Here is a 21,029-nt window from a genome sequence, read left to right on the forward strand (position 1 = left end):
ATACGGACGGAGCTGATGACATGAATAAAGAGAGAGATGGGTGGCAAGACAGAGACTAGTGGAAACAAACAGGTTTATGTTCTTTAAATTTTATCTTTCTTAAGAAAGCAAGTTCTTCCATCTGCCCTTTATACACTTACACAGCAATTTTCCCCAAAAAAGGAATCTAGACAAATTTCAACACTATTTGATATAACATGTGTCTGTATAAAATTCTACCCTAATCTCAGTGTTCTTTACTTTCAGGATTGGCATGCTACAGTGACTGGTACCTTCCCTAAAAAGTCTAAACAGACACAACAATGTCCTAAAAGATGATTTTAATAGAACATTTTAATCTAATTGTTAAGTGAGAATTTAACATAGATTACAGACTTTTTTGTGCCCTTTCCCAAATGTCCAAACCTCCATAATTAAATCCAAACACATAATCTGAGTATTCTCTCAGGTGTGAGGCAGCTATATAATTAGGGCCCTAAATTGTGCTTTATCGCACTGTAAGAAAGACCTGGGGAGAGAGGAAGCATGAAGATGCTAAACTCACCTCTTGGCCTGATTTTCCTGAATTCTCTGAATGTAAGGACTCAATTTCTCCTTCAATCATAGCAGCTTCTAGGCACTCATGTAGATCTTTGAATCCATTGACCTGAAGCGGGTACTGACCAAACATTTCAGTATTTTCAAATTTTTTACCTAGAGGAGAAGAGAAAGTTAATCATTACTTAACATGGCTTTTTAACCACTAAAAGGAAACATGTACATGAATTACTCCTGAACCTGAAAACCATCACTCTACGTTCCACAGGGTAGTCACTGTCATTTCCTTCTTGGTTTATACAAGCACATCCCGCCGGAGATATTAATTACACACCAGTATGTATGTAAGTAATCACATGTATATGTCTGCGTGTATGTATATGTGTGTATATACATACACACACACACACACACATACACACACATTCTTTCAAAAAATACCTCCTAAGGACAAGACACTATGCTAAACACTGAGATATACACAGCAGTGAACAAAAGAGATACATATGGCCCCTGAGCAGAGGAAACTCTCAACTTCTTTTGGAAGAAAGGCATTACATTATTTGTACATTCACTGTATATATAATTATGAACAGAAAATCATTTATCCTTGTAAGTGTCATAAAATGTGTGGTGAGACAGTGCTGTGAGAGAATATGAAAAGAACTAACTTAGTCTTTAGGGCCAGAGAGTAGAGCAGGGAAGACTTTCACAGCAAACTGACATTAACACTGAGACTTGAACACGTGGGTGGGAGTTAGCCAGGTCAGACTGTGAGGGTGCTGTGGAGAATTCGTGGCCAAAGAACAATGCACACAAAGACTTTAAGGATGCAAAGAACTTGGTCTGTTTGAAGAATTAAGGGGACATTTTAACTTAGGGAAGCAATGGGGAGATGACAATGAAGAATTAGGTATGGGGCCAAAATCTACAAAGTTTTATAAGCCTTTGTTAAGAATTTTTTTCCTCAGTATATTCTGAGTATAACAGAAAGTTAGTGAATAGTTAAACCTGGGAATAAGAGGATCAGATTTACGTCTTTGAAACATCCTTATGGCTTCTGTTATAAGTTGGTGATAGGATACTATTATAGAATCCATCCAGAAATAAAGGCAGTGTGGAATACAGTGTTAATAGTAGAAGTGCACAAAAGCAGATGAAATGACACAGACATTTATACAAAGATTCAGGAAGGAGTAAATATGATTGGCTGGTGGCTGGCTCATTGGCAGGGTGGGAGGCAGAAGAGTAAGGAAGGTACCAAGAAGGACACTGGGTTTCTGTCATAAACAACTGGCTTGAAAGGGACGCGACTAAAAAAAGAGCAGAGAATTTTTTTTTCCTTTCATGTTAAGGTAGTAGTGGCAATCATTATTGTAGAATAGCCCAAGGGATTTCAAGTTAAGAAGAGAGTTGGATACGAGTCTATAACTAAAATTAATCTTCTGGTCTGAAGCTACAAATGAGAGACTCTCTGGCTACTGACAGCAGTTCATCAAGGGAGTGAAGGAGACCGCGAAGGGGACTTGCAGGCAGGAAAAGGCAGGGGGCGTGAGCGGAGTCCCAAGGATCTCCTACCTTTAGGTAAAAGAAGAGGCTTTAACTACAACTTCTAAGAAGTACCCACAGAAGCAGGAAAAAAACCAAGAGAATACAGTGCCACAGAAGCCAGAGAAATGTTTTCAAGGACAGAATACAGGAAAGAGGAAAAGGAAGAGAGAGTAAATAGCATGAACAGTTGATAGAAGTTCAGAATGAGAACTGAGTGGGAGCTGGCAGATCTGAACACATGGTGGGAACGGATAACCTTAGGAAGATCTCTTTTGGAAGAAGTCTGGAGCCGCGAGCAAAAGTGAATGGCTTGACTAAATCGCGATTTAGCAGATAAAAACAAATGCCTCTCTTGAAAGGGGCTTAACTGAGTAAGATTAACTGAAAAATACTATGTGAAGGGAGCTCTTTTTTGTTTAAGATGTGAATTTCCAGACCATGCCTAAATACTGATGAGGAAGACAGTACAGGGGAAGCTGAAGATACAAGAAAAAAGCAAGCTAATGGAAGGGAGTCCGGTCTGAGTGAAAGCATATGGGGATGAGATTCTAAGCACATATAAACAACAACCTGATAGAAGACTGAATAATTCTTTATTATCTGGAGGGACAAAATAAAAAGAATGTGGTAGAGATAGGAATGGATCGAGGCTGTGGAGGCTGAAGCTCACATATCTGAGAATGCTATGTTTAAGTACTATGATACAAAATTACAAACACAAAGTTAGACTCAGGACCTCAGACAGGACCTATGACTAGATTTCATTAGCTTTGCCGTAAACCCATAAAATCTGAGGCAAGGTCTTTCTCAGAGAATGAGGAGCCAGAGAAGTTAGATTAGAAGTAGAAAAGATAAAAATCATTATTGCAGAAAATGAGATAGAAGACAGTGATTTAACAAACAAGTATGAGTGCCAGTAGTGTTACAGGATTCAGACCAGTGAAGCTTAGTTGTCTACTACAAATTCATCATCCATTTACACGCAGCCCATTTAAGTGATTTTTCCCGGTAATATTCAGGTACTCAGTGCACACAGAGAGATGATGAGTAGCTCAGTGATGGCCAGAGAATAGCCACAGAGGGAATGGGGGAAGGACAGTGTTAGATGTTTATAAGAAAGACCATAATGGGCAAAGAAGGAAGAAATAAAAAAAGGCCAAGAGGAACAAAATGAATGGGCCAATGGACTAAGTGCTCTGGAGAAGTTGAGGAACTTTTGCAAGGAGAGCACTTTAGTAAACAAACTCCAACTTAGAGCTGTTGGTCTAAAAGAAAGCATTAGGAAGCTATATGTAAGGGTGATTAAGAAAGGGCTCGAAAGCAAATCATTTTTACTGAAGCAAATACGTAGTTCACCTGGAAATGTATTAAAACCACTTATGTAGCACAGTAGTTTGAAATAACTAATAACCAGTACAAGGACTTCAACACTGATTGACAATTATTTCAATAAATTACTTTTAAGAATCAAGGTAACACAAGTAGAAAGGATACAAATAGTTCATAGTCACCACTGATCATAGCTACTCTATTGCTTCAAACATATTACTTCAAGTAAAAATCAGTATGACAGTATGCACATCCCAAATTGGAAAGTAATGTCCTATGTAAAATATTCCACTATTTATATAATGAGTATTTATCATCTGAGGCAAAACAAAAACAGAAACAGAAACAAATACGTACAAACACTTCAGTGTAACGTTCTCAATGCCTGACTAAATCCAGAGTTATTATCTGCCTTTTTCTGAATCCCAAACTGTAAAATTGTATTCAAACAAAACTTCCTAAGAATCCATTACTTAAAATTCTGAAGGAAAACCAATTTTGCAAATTTTATACTTCAGGTGATCTGGGTTAACTTTCTAACAGTTGATGCATTGGGCCATTTGGAAAATTTAGAAACTTTTTCAAATGTTTCACATTTTTTCAAAACTTCATGCTTTGGGATTTAGTAATCATTATTATTTGAAGTATACTTAATGAATCAGTTCCCTTCCCTTATCAGGAAAACAAAAGAATAACTAACTGGTCAGACCCAGATTTTAAGTAATAGGCATTTAGGAAAGGTAGAGGAATATCACCCTTAAATGATTTTTTAAAAGATAAGAGTATGATTCTTTCTTGAAAACTAGAGCCTAAAGAATTTCATAATCACTTAAAAAGTATAATACCTTGACTGTACTAAATTGCTAAATTGTTAAATGCAACTTTCAACATTCACAGAGTAGAAACCCTCAAAAACAGTAACCATCATACCAAAACCAATATTCAACTCCAATATTACTTTCAAAAGCCCCCTTAATCCCGATACCCCAACAATACACAGAATCACAGAAGCTTTCCCAGGGAAAGAATATCAGGATAAAAGTATCAATTAGCATGTGATAATGCACCCTGTACCTTCCTTTTCATTCACTCAAATCAATCTTTTCTTATAAATGATTAGTAGCAGCAATGCAACAGAAACTACTAGACACAGCAAATTAAAATTAAAAACCATTCAACAAGTCACTATCAAGACAAAAGTTAATACATAGTATCCCTTCAACTGTAATAAAGAATAAACATGTGTGACCGTACCTTCAAGTACTCCCACAGCAAGGAATCTTCCATAGAACAACTCTACCATGGGGTTCTTTGGCTTTTCCTCATCCCTAAAGCATGATTTAAAAAAAAAAAAAAAAAAAAAAAAAGTTATAATTTTGGACCTGTAAGTAATAGAGAAAAGACTCAAGGAACAATAATACATGCCAAGATGGTAACATTTGTGTGGCTGTCACTCACTCAGCGCTGCTACCTGCCGACATTACCTTGGTCAAGGCACTTATTACATGGATTCCTCCATTTCTTCACCTATCAACTGAGGATAACAATAGCAACTGAATTCAAAGAGCTGTTGTAAGGGTTAAAATCAGTTGCTGCATGGGACATTACAAGAGGACCTGACACAGTCTGTGTTCATGGCGTGCCTGACCTTTCTATTATCATTGTTCATTTCAACCTCACACTTTTAGTCTTGTACGATACATGCTTACTTGGACTTGCTGGGAAGAAAGAAAAGCCACTCTTAGAGTTAATTTCTGTAAATCTTTAACGTATCATTTCCCACATTTAAATAGAAGAGTGGGAGCACCTGGGTGGCTCAGTGGGTTAAGCCTCTGCCTTCAGCTCAAGTCATGATCTCAGGGTCCTGGGATTAAGCCCCACATCGAGCTCTCTGCTCAGCGGGGAGCCTGCTTCCCCCTCTCTCTCTGCCTGCCTCTCTGCCTGTTTGTGATCTCTGTCAAATAAATAAATAAAGTATCTATAAATTAATTAATTAGTTAATTAATTAAATAAAAGAATGAAGACCATTCAAAAATAACAGCTTTCACCAATGAAGGAGCAAACACCAGCTTTGACCCAAAGCAGCTCAGGAGCTACTCCATCCTTCATGCTACAGGAACAATTAGCCATTAGTGAATTTTCCAAATTCTTTAACATACACCTTTTTTTTTTCTTTCTCACTTGAAGCAAGCAGAAGTTAATTTTTTAACCTTTCTTTTATGTTTTGCTCTCTGTGGTCTGAAAACAGTTTATGTTGGTACTACTACATAAAAGTGTGTGGTATCCACAACTGTGTACTCGTAAATTTTGTGTTTGAGCCAATAAAACTGATTTGCTAACAAAAAAAAGGGGAAGGACATTGTCTCTTTTTAAATGTATTACATGCATCATCATTTACTCCTTTAAACAACTGGTGGGAAGTATTTCACTCAAACAATGCTCTGAGGTAGGATGGTAGTTGTTAGTGATTCTCAAAAAGATTTCTGGCCCTCTACTTCTAGATATGTGTTCAAGACATACTTTCCCACTCAAGTTTTATTTAAATTTTAAAAATCTGAACTGTGCTAAGATACATATGACACAAAATTTACCATCTACCCATTTGTAAGTGTTTGGTGGGTAGTGTTAAGTATATTCATACTGTTGTGCAACCAATCTCCAGAAGTCTTCTCATCTTGCAAAAGTGAAGCCCTACACTCACTGAACAACTCCATATTTCTCCCTCCCCCGGGGGCCCTGGCGAGCACCATTCTTACTCACTGTTTCTTTGAGTTTTACAACTCCTGACACATCATGTAAGTGCCATACAGTGTTTGTGTTTTTGTGACTGACTTATTTCACTTGGCATCCATGTTGTAGCATGTGTCAGAATCTCCTTTTTGAAGGATGCTGTACTGTACATATGCCACATTTTGTTTATCTGTTCATCCATGGACGTTGGGTGGTCTCCACGTTTTGGCTATTGTGAGTAATGCTGCTAGGAAGACGGGTATACGAATACCTCTTCAAGACCCTGCTATCAACTCTTAATATATACCCAGGAGTAGAATTGCTAGGTCATATGGTTAATCTTTTTCTCAGCTTTAGTTTAAAATAACAATGTGATGATTTGATACACATTGTGAAAGGATTCCCTCCCTTAAAGAGCAATTCTATTTTTAATCCTTTGAGAAGCCACCATGATGTTTCCCGTAACAGCTGCACCATTTCACATTCCCATCGACAGTGCACAAGGGTTCCAATTTCTTCACATTCTTGCCAACACCTGCAATTTCCTGAGGCTTTTTGATAGTAGCCATCTTAACGGGTGTACGGTATTCCCACTCACTTTGAAGTTAGGCAGACCACACGACTTGCTGTGCCCAAGAAAATAGGAGCAGAAGTACTATGTGGTAGGAACTGAGAGCCAGTGTACTTTTGTTGCCATGGAAGCCCCAGAAGGGGTGTCAAGGGGGAGCATCTGAGAACTGAGGGCCCTGACTGAAAGAATGAGGAGAGCCCCTTGTTCACATGCACTTAACACAACCTCTAACAGTAGGATATAAGCCTGCAAAACATTGGGGTCGTTGCCACTTAACTATCTAGACCACTCTGACAGCTAACAGTCCCATTACTTCTATTTTACTGATAGTAAAGTTGTCGAGCAGGTTAAGTCACTTACCCAAATCCACACAATTGGTAAGAAATCAAGGGATAAAGTGAACTCAAATCTGACTCCAAAATCAATACGTCCTCTCCCACTATATATACTTCGTCTTTGGGCATTTTAACTCTCTGGGAAAAATTTATTTCATACCTCATGTATCTTATACTGTGAGAATAAAAAGGACTTGAGACTGATATGTGTGAGAGTAATGATCCAAAGATTGTCTCCCTGGATATAAAAATCTATGAATCTTTAGATATAAATATTAGTGGGAATCTCCTTTCCATAGCCTCCTATTTTTATGTAGAAAAAGAAAAAGAGGGGTGCCTTGGTGGCTCAGTAATTAAGCATTTGCCTTCAGCTCAGGTCATCATTCCAAGGTCCCAGGATTGAGCCCGGCATCAGAACCTGCTTCTCCCTCTCTCTCTCCCCCTCCCCCTGCTTGTATTCCCTCTCTTGCTGTCTCTCTCTCTCTCTCTCTTTCTGTCAAATAAATAAATAAAATATTTTAAAAAATTAAAAAAGAAAAAAAAATCCTACATCAGGTTCCTTGCTCAGTGGGGAGCCTGCTTCTATCTCTGCCTCTGCTTGCCACTCTGCCTGCTTGTGCTCTTGCACACGCTCTCTCTCTCTCTGACAAATAAATAAATAAAATCTTTAAAAAAAAAAAAAGGAAAGAAATGAGAGACCCACCACTTACATGAAAGCAGTAGTAAAGATAAATTGACACAAATGTCAAAGGCCGAAAGAAATCACTACAGAAAATTTTTATCAGGGACATCTTTAGCCCTTGGGAATTAGGTTGGCACCGAAGGAGTACAAAGGTCTAAGGCAGTTGATAGAGCAAACTAGAGTGCTCTGGGACAGAGCTTCCCAATATTTTTAATACCATTGGTATATATATAATATGCAGAGAACTTTGAGATAAAAAGATATACTTTCTCATGATCACAAAAATAGGATCAATATTGCCACGATCCATAATCTGGCTTTCCATGGCATACAAATTGGAAAGCTCTGTTCTAAATGGGGAGAGCACAGAGATTCAAAGACAGTTTAGCTCCACAAAGAGTAAAGATCAGACAGAAAATGATGGGAAAATGAACAAGGAGAGCATATTTCAAATAACTTAAGATTTCAGATGAACTGGAATGGAAAAGTTCTAGCTTCTTTTAAAACAGTGTGAGAAAAAAAGGGAGATAAATTGTTATTTACTATATCAGAAGAGGTGACCACAACCCAAAGAAAATTAACAAGTATATAAATAATAATATATTATTATTATATTATTTATATAAATAATAAGTAAGATCTCCAAAATCAGAATAAAATGGCCCCCTCAGAAAGAAGGATTTAGGCACTCTACTGAGGCTACAGATAAAAAGCAATTAGGGGTCATGTATTGAAGACAGGATAAACTAAATGAAGTACTTCTAGAAAATCCAGATAGATCTGAGAGGATGAATTAGGGATTTCAGTAAAACATTCACAGAATTACTGAGAGAACCTCAAAGACTCCATTACCACAGATGAGGATACAGATATTATTCGTACTCTGAGGAAACTCAGGCAATGGATTTTTGGTATGAGAACTCTAAGGAAAGACACGAGGGACATGAGCTGTACTAGAGAGGAACCAGTGTGGACAACTCTCATTAGTGAATCACTAGCTCTCATCATAAGCAACCTATCAAGACAGTATCAGAGGAGGTGGCAGTTAGAGAAAAACAAGTAGAAAGGCCAGAAAACAAACCCCAAGGACAGGAAGAAAAGACATGCATCCATCAAACTTGGCTGGCTCTGCATGAGATAGAGGCTAAGAAGCAGGTTAAACTTAAAAATTCAGCCAAACCTTCCAAAAAGAATAAAAAAATACAGATGTGTGTGAACTTTAGAGGCATATCCCACCCAGGAAAAAGTGCAGCAGGAGGAAATACACTCTAGGCCTAGAACACGCAAAAGCTGGATGCTGGGGACTCAGCTTTCATAAGCAGCAACAGCAGATTCATGCCAGAATCTGATGGGGAGATTTTCCAGATAAAAGTAACATGAAGAAAGAAGCTCACGTGGAGAGAAGCAAGAAACTAACCTAAGAGGTGAGTCTCCCAGGCCTAAGCAATTCCACAGCAAAAAGCAACAGGCACAACCACTGTGGCACAAAAGTAAGTCACTCAGTGCAGCACTCAGAGCCACAAACTGAAGAAGCTATTAAGGACAAAGCAACTGAAACTTTCGGTGGACAAGATAGAAGCTGAGGACCAGAGCCGTCAGCATCACAAACTTCTAAACATGCCAAGAAGGAAACAGCTTTCAAATGGCCTCCTCTTAAGGCAAAATTTACAAAATAGAACTTTCTCCCTCAAACACTGTAGATTTAGCACCATAATTAACCTCTTCAGAGATTTCTCCCAACTTCATTTAAGTTCACGTATAATGGTTGGCAAGCAATTGGCCCTCAATGACAGGCATCTGGGCAGAATGAAAACCAGTGATTTGCTGTGTACAACATATCCTAAAATTTCTGCTACAGACTTTGGCAACAACTTGAGTCTGGACTGCACAATGTTCCAGGAGTATTATATAGTTGGACTGAGAGCTAAAGGATTGAAGTTTTGCTTTAGTTCTAAAGTTTCAAAGGTAAGAAACCATTCAGTGTTGCCCACATGGGTCCTAATAACCCTCTGAAATCTAGAATTCAAGCACATGAAACCGAGCATCCAAAGGACTGAAGGCGCTATACACAATCAAGTGAGGGAACCGGCTGCAGGACCCCAGCGCTACGCAGGCACAGAAATCACATGCCTGTAGCTGAGACTGAACAAACTCAGAAACTCAGAAGTGACTTTTATTTTTTATTAGCCTGCACCCTCTTTTTTACAGAGGTAAAAAAAAAAAAAAAACAAAAACCTGATTTTCAAATATAAAATTTCTTTGGGCTTTACCTTAAAAGATCAAGGGAAGGGGCCCTGAGAAGCTCAGTCGGTTAAGTGTCTGATTTTTTTTTTTTTAATTTTATTTATTTGAGAGATAGAGCGTGCACTGGCAAGTGCAAAGCAAAGAGCCTGACAAGGGGCTGGATCTCAGAAACCTGAGATCATGACCTGAGCTGAAATCCAGAGTCAGACACTTAACCGACTAAGCAGACCCTTGGCATTGAGCATGGAGCCTGCTTAAGATTCTCTCCCTCCCTCTGTCCCTCCTTCTGCTGTCCCTCTCTCTCCAGAAAACAAACAAACAAACAAACAAACAAAAAAAAACAACAACAAGGGAATATAATATGGGAACTTACTTCCCCCCTGAGAATGGAAAATGAAAGGAAGAAATCTATATCTATATTAATATTTGAGGGTATCTTTTACTGATTAACACTGTATAAGTAGATTATTTTTTACTTTAGTCTCATTGCAGGCCTTTTATAATGTTTTTCCTGAACAGTAAAGCTAGCCATAATTTAAAAATAAAAAAGGGAAGGGAGAGAATTTTTAGCCTTGGATTTCCACCTGTCTTCTAGGTAGAAGGAAGACCTTCTAGGCAGGTCTTTTACCTGCATCTTGTTGGACCAAAGTGTCTATAGTGGCAAATCCTAAATGATCCACCAACGTTTCATAAAGATACACAAAGGAACTAGTGGTTGGTCTTAGGAGAGTGGCCTCATAGGAATGGGAGTAGGACCATCCTGAAAGTGTACAGATTTCTCTTGAATAACCAAAGTCTTTTTGGTTCAACCTGATGGACAGAAAATAAAAAGCTAGGAAATGTTAAGGAGGAACTTCATTATCCTTGTCGTTGTGATTCCACCTGAAAGGACTTCATCAGAAGGAACATTCCTGGTATCCTGCCCTACTGCTAACCCATTCTTCTTCATGAAAAAGAGACTACTGAGTCCAAGGAAAAGAACTGGGCATATGGGATTAGCCCTTTTAGGGGTTGCTCTTTAGATCTTTCTGGCAAGATTTTAATCTCACAATAGAACTCTAAAGCTACGCAGCATTTAGTCCACAAACTTCAAACAACTTGTCAATACAGGTAACATCTGGTTCCCAAACATCTCTCGGTTTTCTGTTTATCCATAGACACTGATAGACATAAACACAGACATAAAAGGGAAAAAAAATGAGTGTTATTTATCAATCTCCTAAAACCCCATCACTAAATTTCATGGTAACTTACGTCTCTTCTTCAGCTTTCATTTGGAAGGCATCTTCTAACCAATCTAATAATTTGTGTGTAAACTCACTCACATCTTGCTGTGGAAAGAAAAATAAGTCTTGTTGATATTTCAGCCTACTAATAAAAATTCTAAATACTGCAACATAAAACTTACAGCCAGTCACCTCAAACATAAATTAGTGACTCCTCACAAAAATATCATACAAAATGTTTCACATCAAATACAAGAAATATTCTTAACCTAACCAGAGAATAAAATCAGTATCTGACAAAAATAAGCATCATATCGATAATCACAGTGATTAGGTTTCACTATGGGAAAATAAACATAAATTTATGTTATATACAATATACACAATATTTTATATACATACACAAATATATAAATTCTAATTTACAAATGAGATTTTTAAAAATAATTATTACTCCCGAAAGAGTTCTCTAACAAATCTTATAAAATAAAGGACCCACATTACCAAAGAGTTCTTCATTATTTAAAGATTATTACTGGTTTCTTAGAAGGAAGACATGTTTTTCAGCAATTCATTTTTTTTTAAAGATTTTATTTATTTATTTGACAGACAGAGATCACAAGTAGGCAGAGAGGCAGTCAGAGAGAGAGAGGAGGAAGTAGGCTCCCTGCTGAGCAGAGAGCCCAATGTGGAGCTCGATCCCAGGACCCCAGGATCATGACCTGAGCCGAAGGCAGAGGCTTTAACCCACTGAGCCACCCAGGCGCCCCAGCAATTCATTTTCTTAATTGAACTTTTACACACAACTTTTTCAGCCACATCCACTTTTACTAAGGTATGTTAAACTGGAAGGTTTCGTTTAATTAATCACTGACTCCCTGACTACTGAGTCTACCATATCATGACCTTCAAATGAATTCTCCATTCAGAACTAGCACTTACATCACCCTTTGCCATCCCTTCCTTCAGTGCTAGTTCCCCTAACATGGAAAAACAGGAATAGGCAGTGGCAGCTGTATTCATCAACTACTGTAATTCTTTCAATAATGTGAGGTAGAACACAGAAAACAGTTTCACCCGAAACCTAAGGAGAAAAAAACAAACCAATCCTACTAAGACTGGTTCATCAAAGACAGATGAATCAGTGTAAACAATCGCCTTTATTTATCAAAAACACCCAAGTATTAAACAAATCTACTATCATATATTTTTCTAGCTAGAAGTTTTCTAAAGAGCAGCTGGGTCAATCCATTGACCTTTAAAATGCAAAATGTTGAAACTTGGGGCGCCTGGGTGGCTCAGATGGTTAATCATCTGCCTTCCACTCAGGTCATCATCCCAGGGTCCTGGGATCAAGCCCAGAATCAGGTTCCCTGATCAGCAGGGAGAATGCTTCTTCCTATCCCTCTAATGCTCCCCATTTGTGCTCTCTCACTCTGTCAAATAAATAAATAAAAGCTTAAAAAAATTTTTTTTAAATGTTGATACTTGGATCTAAGAAACTTAAGGAAATTGTTCCAAAGCCATATAGTTAAAGACAACTAAGCTCAGCACAAAAATCCAGTTATAAATATCCATACCAACTGTACTGGGTTAAATAGCGGCCCGCCAAAATATATGTCCACCTGGGACCACACAATGTAATCTTATTTAGAATATGAGTCTTTGAAGATGTAATTAAGGTAAGGATCTCAACATGAGATCTATACAAAGATTGGAAAATAAAAGCAACAATAACAAAGTTAATGCAGTTCAGAGTTCTCTGTAATTAAGGAAACTACTTGATGCCAACAAAAATAGGCATACCAAAAGCATGTATACTACACTGGCCTTGGGTTTATCACACATTTGTGAAGATTTATAACTAACATTGGTGAACATTCCTAATTTTATCCAATGTTTTCACTAATTAATTTCTATCACAATATAAATTACAGTTTCATTTATCTTAACACTTTTCAAGAACACTTACTTTTTTCTTAACTTTAAAGTAAATCTTCCAAATAAACAATGTTCTAAAGGGCTACAACTTATTTTTAATAAAGAGAAATAATAACATCTTCAATTCTCACGTGTCTCTGAAAAAACTGCTTAAGGAATGATCAGATTAAATAAAACACAAATGTTAATAAGTAAGTACAAAAGAGCTACCTGCTGGGAGTCATTTGATTTGAAAGCGTCCTTAAGAATTTCAACTGCTCTTGATGGATCAACATATTTCCTTTTAGTACCAACAAGAAGTGCAAATAGATACCGCAGCTCACGCATAAAAGGCAAATTCCGATGCTCCTATTGGGGGGGAAAAAACCTTAAGTGAAGATTAATAAAATCTTTACTGGTTAACAGATATTCATTCTAATAGACCAAAAATGTAACTAATATCAATTAGGGAGGAGTCCAGTACCCCTACATCAAAATTAAAGAAGAATGCCGTGACCCAGGACACTCAAAGGGCTCCAGGGTGAAAAGAGCAGAGGATTAGGCTTAGCTCACAATTTCAGCACAAATGCCACATTTTCATAGTTAATCACGTTATTACCCAGCCAAGAATATCCTCTCCTCATTCAAGTCTATTTATTATAATCCTTTCCATTCAGCAAAGCCCAGCTGCTGTGGACAGTAATAACAACTGCCAACATTCAATGAGTGCTAACTTGGTGCCAGGCACTGTTTTAAGGACTTTTCCTCAATAAGGCCATTTAAACAAAGAGCCCTCCTCCTCCATGAAGCTTTCCCAGACCCTGCCAAGTCAATGATATCTACTAAAACGAATATCTTCCACTCAGCAATGAATCACCACCTGGTACTTTTGTGGAATGACCTGAATTATCAGACAATATTAGTCTAATTAGTAATTAGAGTAGATACTAATATTAAACTAATGTATCATCCTTCAAGCTTTCCTTTGAAATCTCAACTTTTGTTTCTCAATAAGACTGTAAACTTCTCAAACACAAGAACTTCTGTATTTCTTCCGCAACTTTCTGCTACACAAAGCAGGCATTCAATTCTTACGAACATATGATCTCACCAAACCTCCAGAAAAACCAACAACCCAATATTATCAATCATGAACAATTTATTTTAAAACAAGAGGGAAATTTTTTTAAAGAATATAATTCACATACCTCAGTGAAATAATTTATGGTAAAAAACAAGCAGTTCTTACTATAGGTAGCTCGTGCAATAACAATTTTAACAGATAAAGCTTATATGTCTATTTAAATATTAGAAAAACATTTCCAAGAGTATATATGGTTGGTGTTCTCAACATCATAAAACTGTACGGGTGTATATATATGTGTGTATATTTGCTGCCCAAAATAATATAATCAATGTAGAAACAGTTGTCCCCAGAATATGCATTAGAAAAAGGAGTCTAAAAAACAGGTGTAAAGGAATAAAACAATTGACTCCAAATACTTGTCACTTGATCCCAAAACGATATACAATTACAGCAACCACAAAGTGCATTGTCTTAATGAAAATACTAATTTATGGAAAAGATGGGTATTATTTAAGTATAACAAATTCTATCATCAGGGTGCCTGGGTGGCTCAGTCAGTTAAATGACTGACTCTTGGTTTTGGCTCAAGTCATGATTCCAGGGTCCTGAGATCAAGCCCTGAGAAGGGTTCCATGTTCAGTGGGCTTGAGATTCTCTCTCTCCCTCTGCCCCCATGCCCTCCCATCCCCTCATTCACCTTCTCTCTGAAATAAATAAATCTTTTTTAAAAAATGCCATCATCAATGATGAAGTTTAAAAGTTCTATATGAAAGAAAAAACTAACCCATGATTTTTCTGTTGTACGTTCTACTCCCCTACAATTGCCTTATACAAATATTGGGTTTTAAAGGTGTAAACACAAAGAATTTTTTTTTTAAAGATTTTATTTATTTATTTGACAGAGAGGGAGATCACAAGCAGGCAGAGAGGCAGGCAGAGAGGGGGAGACAGGCTCCCCGTTGAGCAGAGAGCCCCATGCGGGGCTCGATCCCAAGACCCTGGGTCCATGACCTGAGCCGAAGGCAGAGGCTTTAACCCACTGAGCCACCCAGGCACCCCAAACACAAAGAATTTTAATCCGAAAAAATAATTCTCAGAAATATCCCAAATTTCCTGAGATCAATTTCTCTTTTATCACCACAGCTACATCAGTGCAGTTTCTTGAGGCATTCCTTTCTAAGGAACAAGGATGAAATATATGGCTTTTGAAAAATAAATGAATTTCTGCTGAGAAGCATATTGGAAAAGTAATATAATATAATATATATATAAGACAATAAGACATTTTGGCTCTCAGCCAATTTCCATGGCTAGAAAATATTTTTGAATTTCAAAAGGCAAAACTGTAATTGATGTTAAATGCAGCTCCTGAATTTGGCCAAATTACGAAAATAGAACCACATGATCAGTCTTTTTTTAAAAAGACTTATCAAGGTATAACTGATGTGCAATATACTGTACATTATAAAGTACACAATTTTATGAGCTTCAGACATGTAGACATTTGTAAAAGCATCAACACAGTCAAGATAATGTAACTGCCCATCACCCCATAAGTTTCTTCAACCCTTATTCCCCTCCTTGATCATCCCAAAGCAACCATGGTCACTTTATATTTTCTAGAAAGTTATATAAATCAAACCACATCCTACACACTCATTTTAATCTGGTTTCTTAAAATAGAAGTAGTTATTCTGAGGTTCCTCCACATGACTGTGTACATGAACAATTCGTTCTGTTTTTTTGCTCAGTGGTGTTCCCCTGTATGGATATCCTACACTTATTTATCAAGTGACCTATTCCAGATGCTGTGGATATTACTTTAAGTATCTTTGTGTGGATACGTTTTCATTTCTCTTAAATAAAAACTTGGAGAGGGCCTAGGTTGTATGCAGATGTCTTTAAGACACAACCAAACTATTTTTACAGAAGCGTTATACAATTTATGTTCCCGCTGACAGCATAATGGGAATTCTAGGTCCACATTGTATAATATTTGGATATGAATTTTATATATATATACGTATATATATATTATTTTATTTATTTATTTATTTGACAGAGAGAGACAAAGTCAGAGAGGGAACACAAGCAAGAGGAGTGGTAGAGGGAAAAGCAAGCTTCCCATCAAGCAGGGCGCCTGATGTGGGACTCGATACCAGGACCCTGGGATCAGGACCTGAGCTGAAGGCAGATGCTTAACGACTGAGCCACCCAGGTGCCCTGAATTTTATTTATATATATATAATATATATATATATATAAAATATAAAATATATATATATTTTAAGACTTTATTTTTTTGAGAGAAAGAGCATGAGAGAGAAGGTCAGCGAAAGAAGCAGACTCCCCATGGACCAGGAGCCTGATGCAGGCCTCGATCCCAGGACTCCGAGATCATGACCTGAGTCAAAGGCAGTGGCTTAACCCACTGAGCCGCCCAGGTGCCCCCTGAATTATATTTTTAACCAGTTCTCCCAGTGGGTCCAATGTGGCACCTCTAGTTTTAATTTGCATATTCCTGTGACTAATAATGTCTAGCACCTTTTCCTGTAGTGACTTATAGTCTTCACACTTTCTTTGGTGAAGTATCTGTTCAAATATTTTTTCTAATAGAGTAGTAAGTTATCTAATTATTGAGTTATGCAAGTTCTATATATAGTCTAGACACAATTCCTTTATCTCACATATGTTTTGCTAATATTTTCACCTAGTTGTGGTTTCACTTTTCATTTTGTGTAAGTTTTTCCAAGATTACAATTTTTCAATTTTGATGAAATCCAATTATTCAGTATTTTCTTCTATGATTTGTGCCCTTGTTTAGTCTTACTTAAGAAACCTTTTCTCAGGCACCTGGGTGGCTCAGTTGGTAAACTGACTGTCTTCAGCTCAGATCATGATGCTGGAGTCCTGGGATCGAGGCCCGCATCAGGGTCTCTGCTGCTCGGTAGCAAGACTGCTTCTCCCACTGACCTCTCTCCTCTCATGCTTTCTCTCTCTCATTCTCTCTCCCAAATAAATAAATAAAATCTTAAAAAAAGAAAAAAAAAAAGAAAAAAGAAATCTTTTCTTAACCCAAGACACTAAAATTTTCTGTTTTCTTCAAAACATTTTATAGTTTTAGTTTTCTTTGAGATCTATCATCCATTATTCATTTTTCCATTTATTTGAAAAATAAATGTGTTCTGTAAGGGTTGAAGATTATCTTTCTATGATACCATTAGTTTAAAGGATTTTCCTTTCAAATTGTTTTGTCAATTTTAATTGAAATTAACTCACCCTATATATATAGGTCTATTTCTGGACTCTATTCTGTTCCATTTATCTACAGAACTATCTTTTCACCAATCAGAATGCCTGAGAGTTGATTCCTTCAATATTGTCTTTCTTTTTAAAATTACTATGGCTATTCTACATTCTTTGATTTTCCACATAAATTGTATATCAATTTGTCAATTCCTATGAAAAAGCCTGCTGGGATTATGGTTGAGATTGCACTGAGATCTATAGATTAAATTGGGGATAATTGATAGCATAACAATACTGAATCCTCTGATCCTTGAACATCTCTCCTTTAATTTCTCTCAGCAATACTTTGTCATTTTCCATAAAACTTTACCCCTAATAGTCTATACTTTATGCTATTGTACATAAAGTATTTTTTAATTTGAATTTCCCATTGTGTGTTGTTAGTATTTAGAAATACAATCTATTTTTGCATGTTCCCCTCCTATCATGTAACCTTGCTGAAGTCATTTTTTGGTTCTAGCATATTTTATTTGTTTGTTTATTAGAATTTTCCACACAGACAATCAAGTCATATACACAAAGGGAAAGCTTTTTTCTTCCCTTTCCAATCTTCACGTCTATTTCTTTTTCTCGCTTTACAGCACTGATTAAGGACTCCAGGTTACTGTAATTCGAAACAGTGGTTTGGAATTATATCCTTGCTTGTTCCTGATCTTTGGATCAAAGCATTCAATTTTTCACCATTAGGTATTATACTAGTTGTAGACTTTTCATAAACAATATTTATCAGGATAAGAAAACTTTCTTCAATTTCTAGTTTCTTTGAGATTTTAAGATACATTAGTTTTTGTCAAATTTTTGTTCTTTACCTACTTGGATAATCATCTGGTTTTTCTTCTCTACTCTGTTAACACAGTGAATGACACTGATTTTTGAACAGTAAATCAATCTTGCAGTTCTAAATAAACCCCAGTTGCCAATGAAGTAGCATCCTTTATTGGTATTTCAGGATTCAATTTGCTAAAAATCTGCTACAACTTTTTGCTTCTGTATTCATGAGAAATATTGGTCTTAGTTTTCTTTCCTTGAAACACCTTCTATTTTGGTTTCCGGGTAATGCTGGGCTCCCAAAAAGAACTGGGAAGTTTTATCTTTTCTTCAAGTTTTTTGAAAAACATATAGAGAATTGGTAGTATTTCTTCCTTAGAGATCTGGTATAATTCACCAGTAAACTACTTCACTGTTGAATTTTTTGCTGAGTAGGTTCTTAACTAAAAATTCAGTTTTTTTAATGTAATATAAGGATATTATGTTTATAATATTCCACTATTCTCTTTAATTTTCTAGAGAATATGTAGTAATGTCCTTCTCTTTCTTTTTTTTTATATTGCTAATTCGTTTCTTCCCTCTTTTTTCTTGCTCAGTCTACCTAGAAATTCATTAATTTTACTGACCTTTAGAAGCAGCTTTTGGTTCCATTAATTTTCTCTACTTTCTCATTTCTATTTCAATGACTTAGCTCTTTATTATTTTCTTTCTCCTACTTTCAAATATTAGTGTGCTTTTTTTTTCCAATTTCTTGATGTGCAAAAATGTCACAAATTTGAAACCATTCTTATTATCTAGTGTGTTTAGTTTGCGTATTTTCCACTAACCACTGCCTCAGCTGCATCCCTCTAATTTTGGTATATCATATTTTAATTTTTATTGTTTAAAACATTCTAAAATTTCCCTTCTGACTTGTTCTTTGGCTACTGGGTTATTTAAAAGTGTATTACTTAATTTCCCTACTATCAGGGGCATTTTCTAAATACCTTTCTGTTGTCAAATTCCATCTTAATTACACCGTGGTCAGAAAACATACTTTGTATGCTTTGAATCCTTTAAGATTTACTGAAACTTATAAATCCAATCTTGTTACTTTATTCATAGCTAAAAAAAAAAAAAAATTCCAAAATGCCCTTGTTATGTGTAAAATTCAAAGCTCCTTCAAGTATTTGCTCACTGGTATTCAACTAAACACATTCCCTGTTCATATGCTTCTCATCTCTGAGTAGTGGAAAGTGTGGAAATATTGTTTATTTGAAAATATCTGCCCTTAAATCGAGACTTTAATTAATATAAATTTATGAGTAATAAGGCTTTAGCTATTTATATGGACATTACCTCTATTATGAACTTATGCATCTTTGTTTACTCAACATTTAACATATTTTGTCATCAGTTTGTGACTTTTTAAGAGAAAAGACACTATGTGTGGGGGTTTAGGGAGGGATGAGGTGTTTACAGTGAGAACCCATCTTTTTTTTTTTTTTTTAAGATTTTATTTATTTATTTGACAGAGAGAGATCACAAGTAGGCAGAAAGACAGGCAGAGAGAGAGGAAGGGAAGCAGGCTCCCTGTTGAGCAGAGAGCCCCATGTGGGACTCCATCCCAGGACCCTGAGATCATGACCTTAGCCGAAGGCAGCGGATTAACCCAGGAGCCCAAGAACCCATCTTTAAATTTCTAGTAACCTCACAATTCTCCTAGACATTAAAATTACAAACAGCACAATAAGTATTTATGTATAAAATTAGTTTCAACCTCTAGAATAACCAAGCCTACCTAAAATACCAACTGACTTCAAAAACTACATCTCTTTTCTCACTCAGTATGTATGTAATATTCATGACTGATTCACATACTGATAAAAAATATCTTTAAGGGACACCTAGGTGGCTCAGTTAGTTAAGCGGCTGCCTTCGGCTCAGGTCATGATCCTAGCATCCTGGGATCAAGTCCCACATCGGGCTCCTTGCTCAGCGGGGAGCCTGCTTGTCCCTCTGCCTCTGCTGCCCCTCTGTCTGCCTGTGCTTGTGCTCTATCTCTCTCTCTAATAAATAAATAAATAAAATCTTAAAAAAAAAATCTTTTAAAAAAATCCTAATTAGCAATGCATGCAAATGACATCCCTGTGATCTGACCAAAGTGATCCCCACAGTATTCTATATCTTAGCACATTATTTTTCAAACTCAGTGTAGCAGTAAACATTATGTTAGTTGCATATAAATTTATTATTAAATGATAAGTGGCAAGAAGTCACATTAATACCTTTTCAAAAACCTGTGTCTTTTATCACCTCAGTTGAATGTAGCACCAATCAGTGGCTGATAGCTACTCTAGGTCACACCTGTTTGTTTAGAAATGTCAAGTTATAACATGTATTGATGCCACCATGCCAGATTAAAGAATAACCTCATCTATGGAACCATCTTTTATTAAACTGCACAGAATTCTTCTAAATAAGTATCCTTTTCAGAATGGAAGTAGAGATCCTTTTGACTCCTTAACTTGAAGGGACCCCTGGACATGGTGCCCCTTCCACTGCAAGAAAACAAATTTCTCCAGAAAGGTGTTGAAGATTGGATTTATATATTTTCCTAGTAATCAGCTGAACAATCTTAAAACTAGCTCTGTTATGTAAGAATGGACATCACAATTATTTTTTAAATAGAAATATAAAATTGACTTGGTCTTACTCAACATTTTAAAGAATAAAATAAATTAACTCTGTAAAGCACTAA

At 36.5% G+C, this 21,029-nt stretch overlaps 1 protein-coding gene across 7 annotated transcripts in view; it reads right to left on the reverse strand.

The window, feature by feature from the left end:
* Positions 1–21,029, reverse strand: part of USP25 (ubiquitin specific peptidase 25) — a 133,205-nt gene that overhangs the window by 55,224 nt on the left and 56,952 nt on the right. For all 7 annotated transcript variants that reach the window (XM_032878008.1, XM_032878007.1, XM_032878010.1 and 4 more), the window contains 4 exons: positions 13,357–13,494; positions 11,234–11,310; positions 4,672–4,745; positions 545–693 (listed from right to left, as the gene is read on the reverse strand). In XM_032878008.1, coding sequence (XP_032733899.1) covers positions 545–693; positions 4,672–4,745; positions 11,234–11,310; positions 13,357–13,494 — 438 coding nt within the window. The remainder of the gene's footprint in view (positions 1–544; positions 694–4,671; positions 4,746–11,233; positions 11,311–13,356; positions 13,495–21,029) is intronic.

Source organism: Lontra canadensis, unplaced genomic scaffold, assembly GCF_010015895.1.
Source record: "Lontra canadensis isolate GAN:19392208 unplaced genomic scaffold, GSC_riverotter_1.0 scaffold62, whole genome shotgun sequence".
NCBI classification, from domain to species: domain Eukaryota; kingdom Metazoa; phylum Chordata; class Mammalia; order Carnivora; family Mustelidae; genus Lontra; species Lontra canadensis.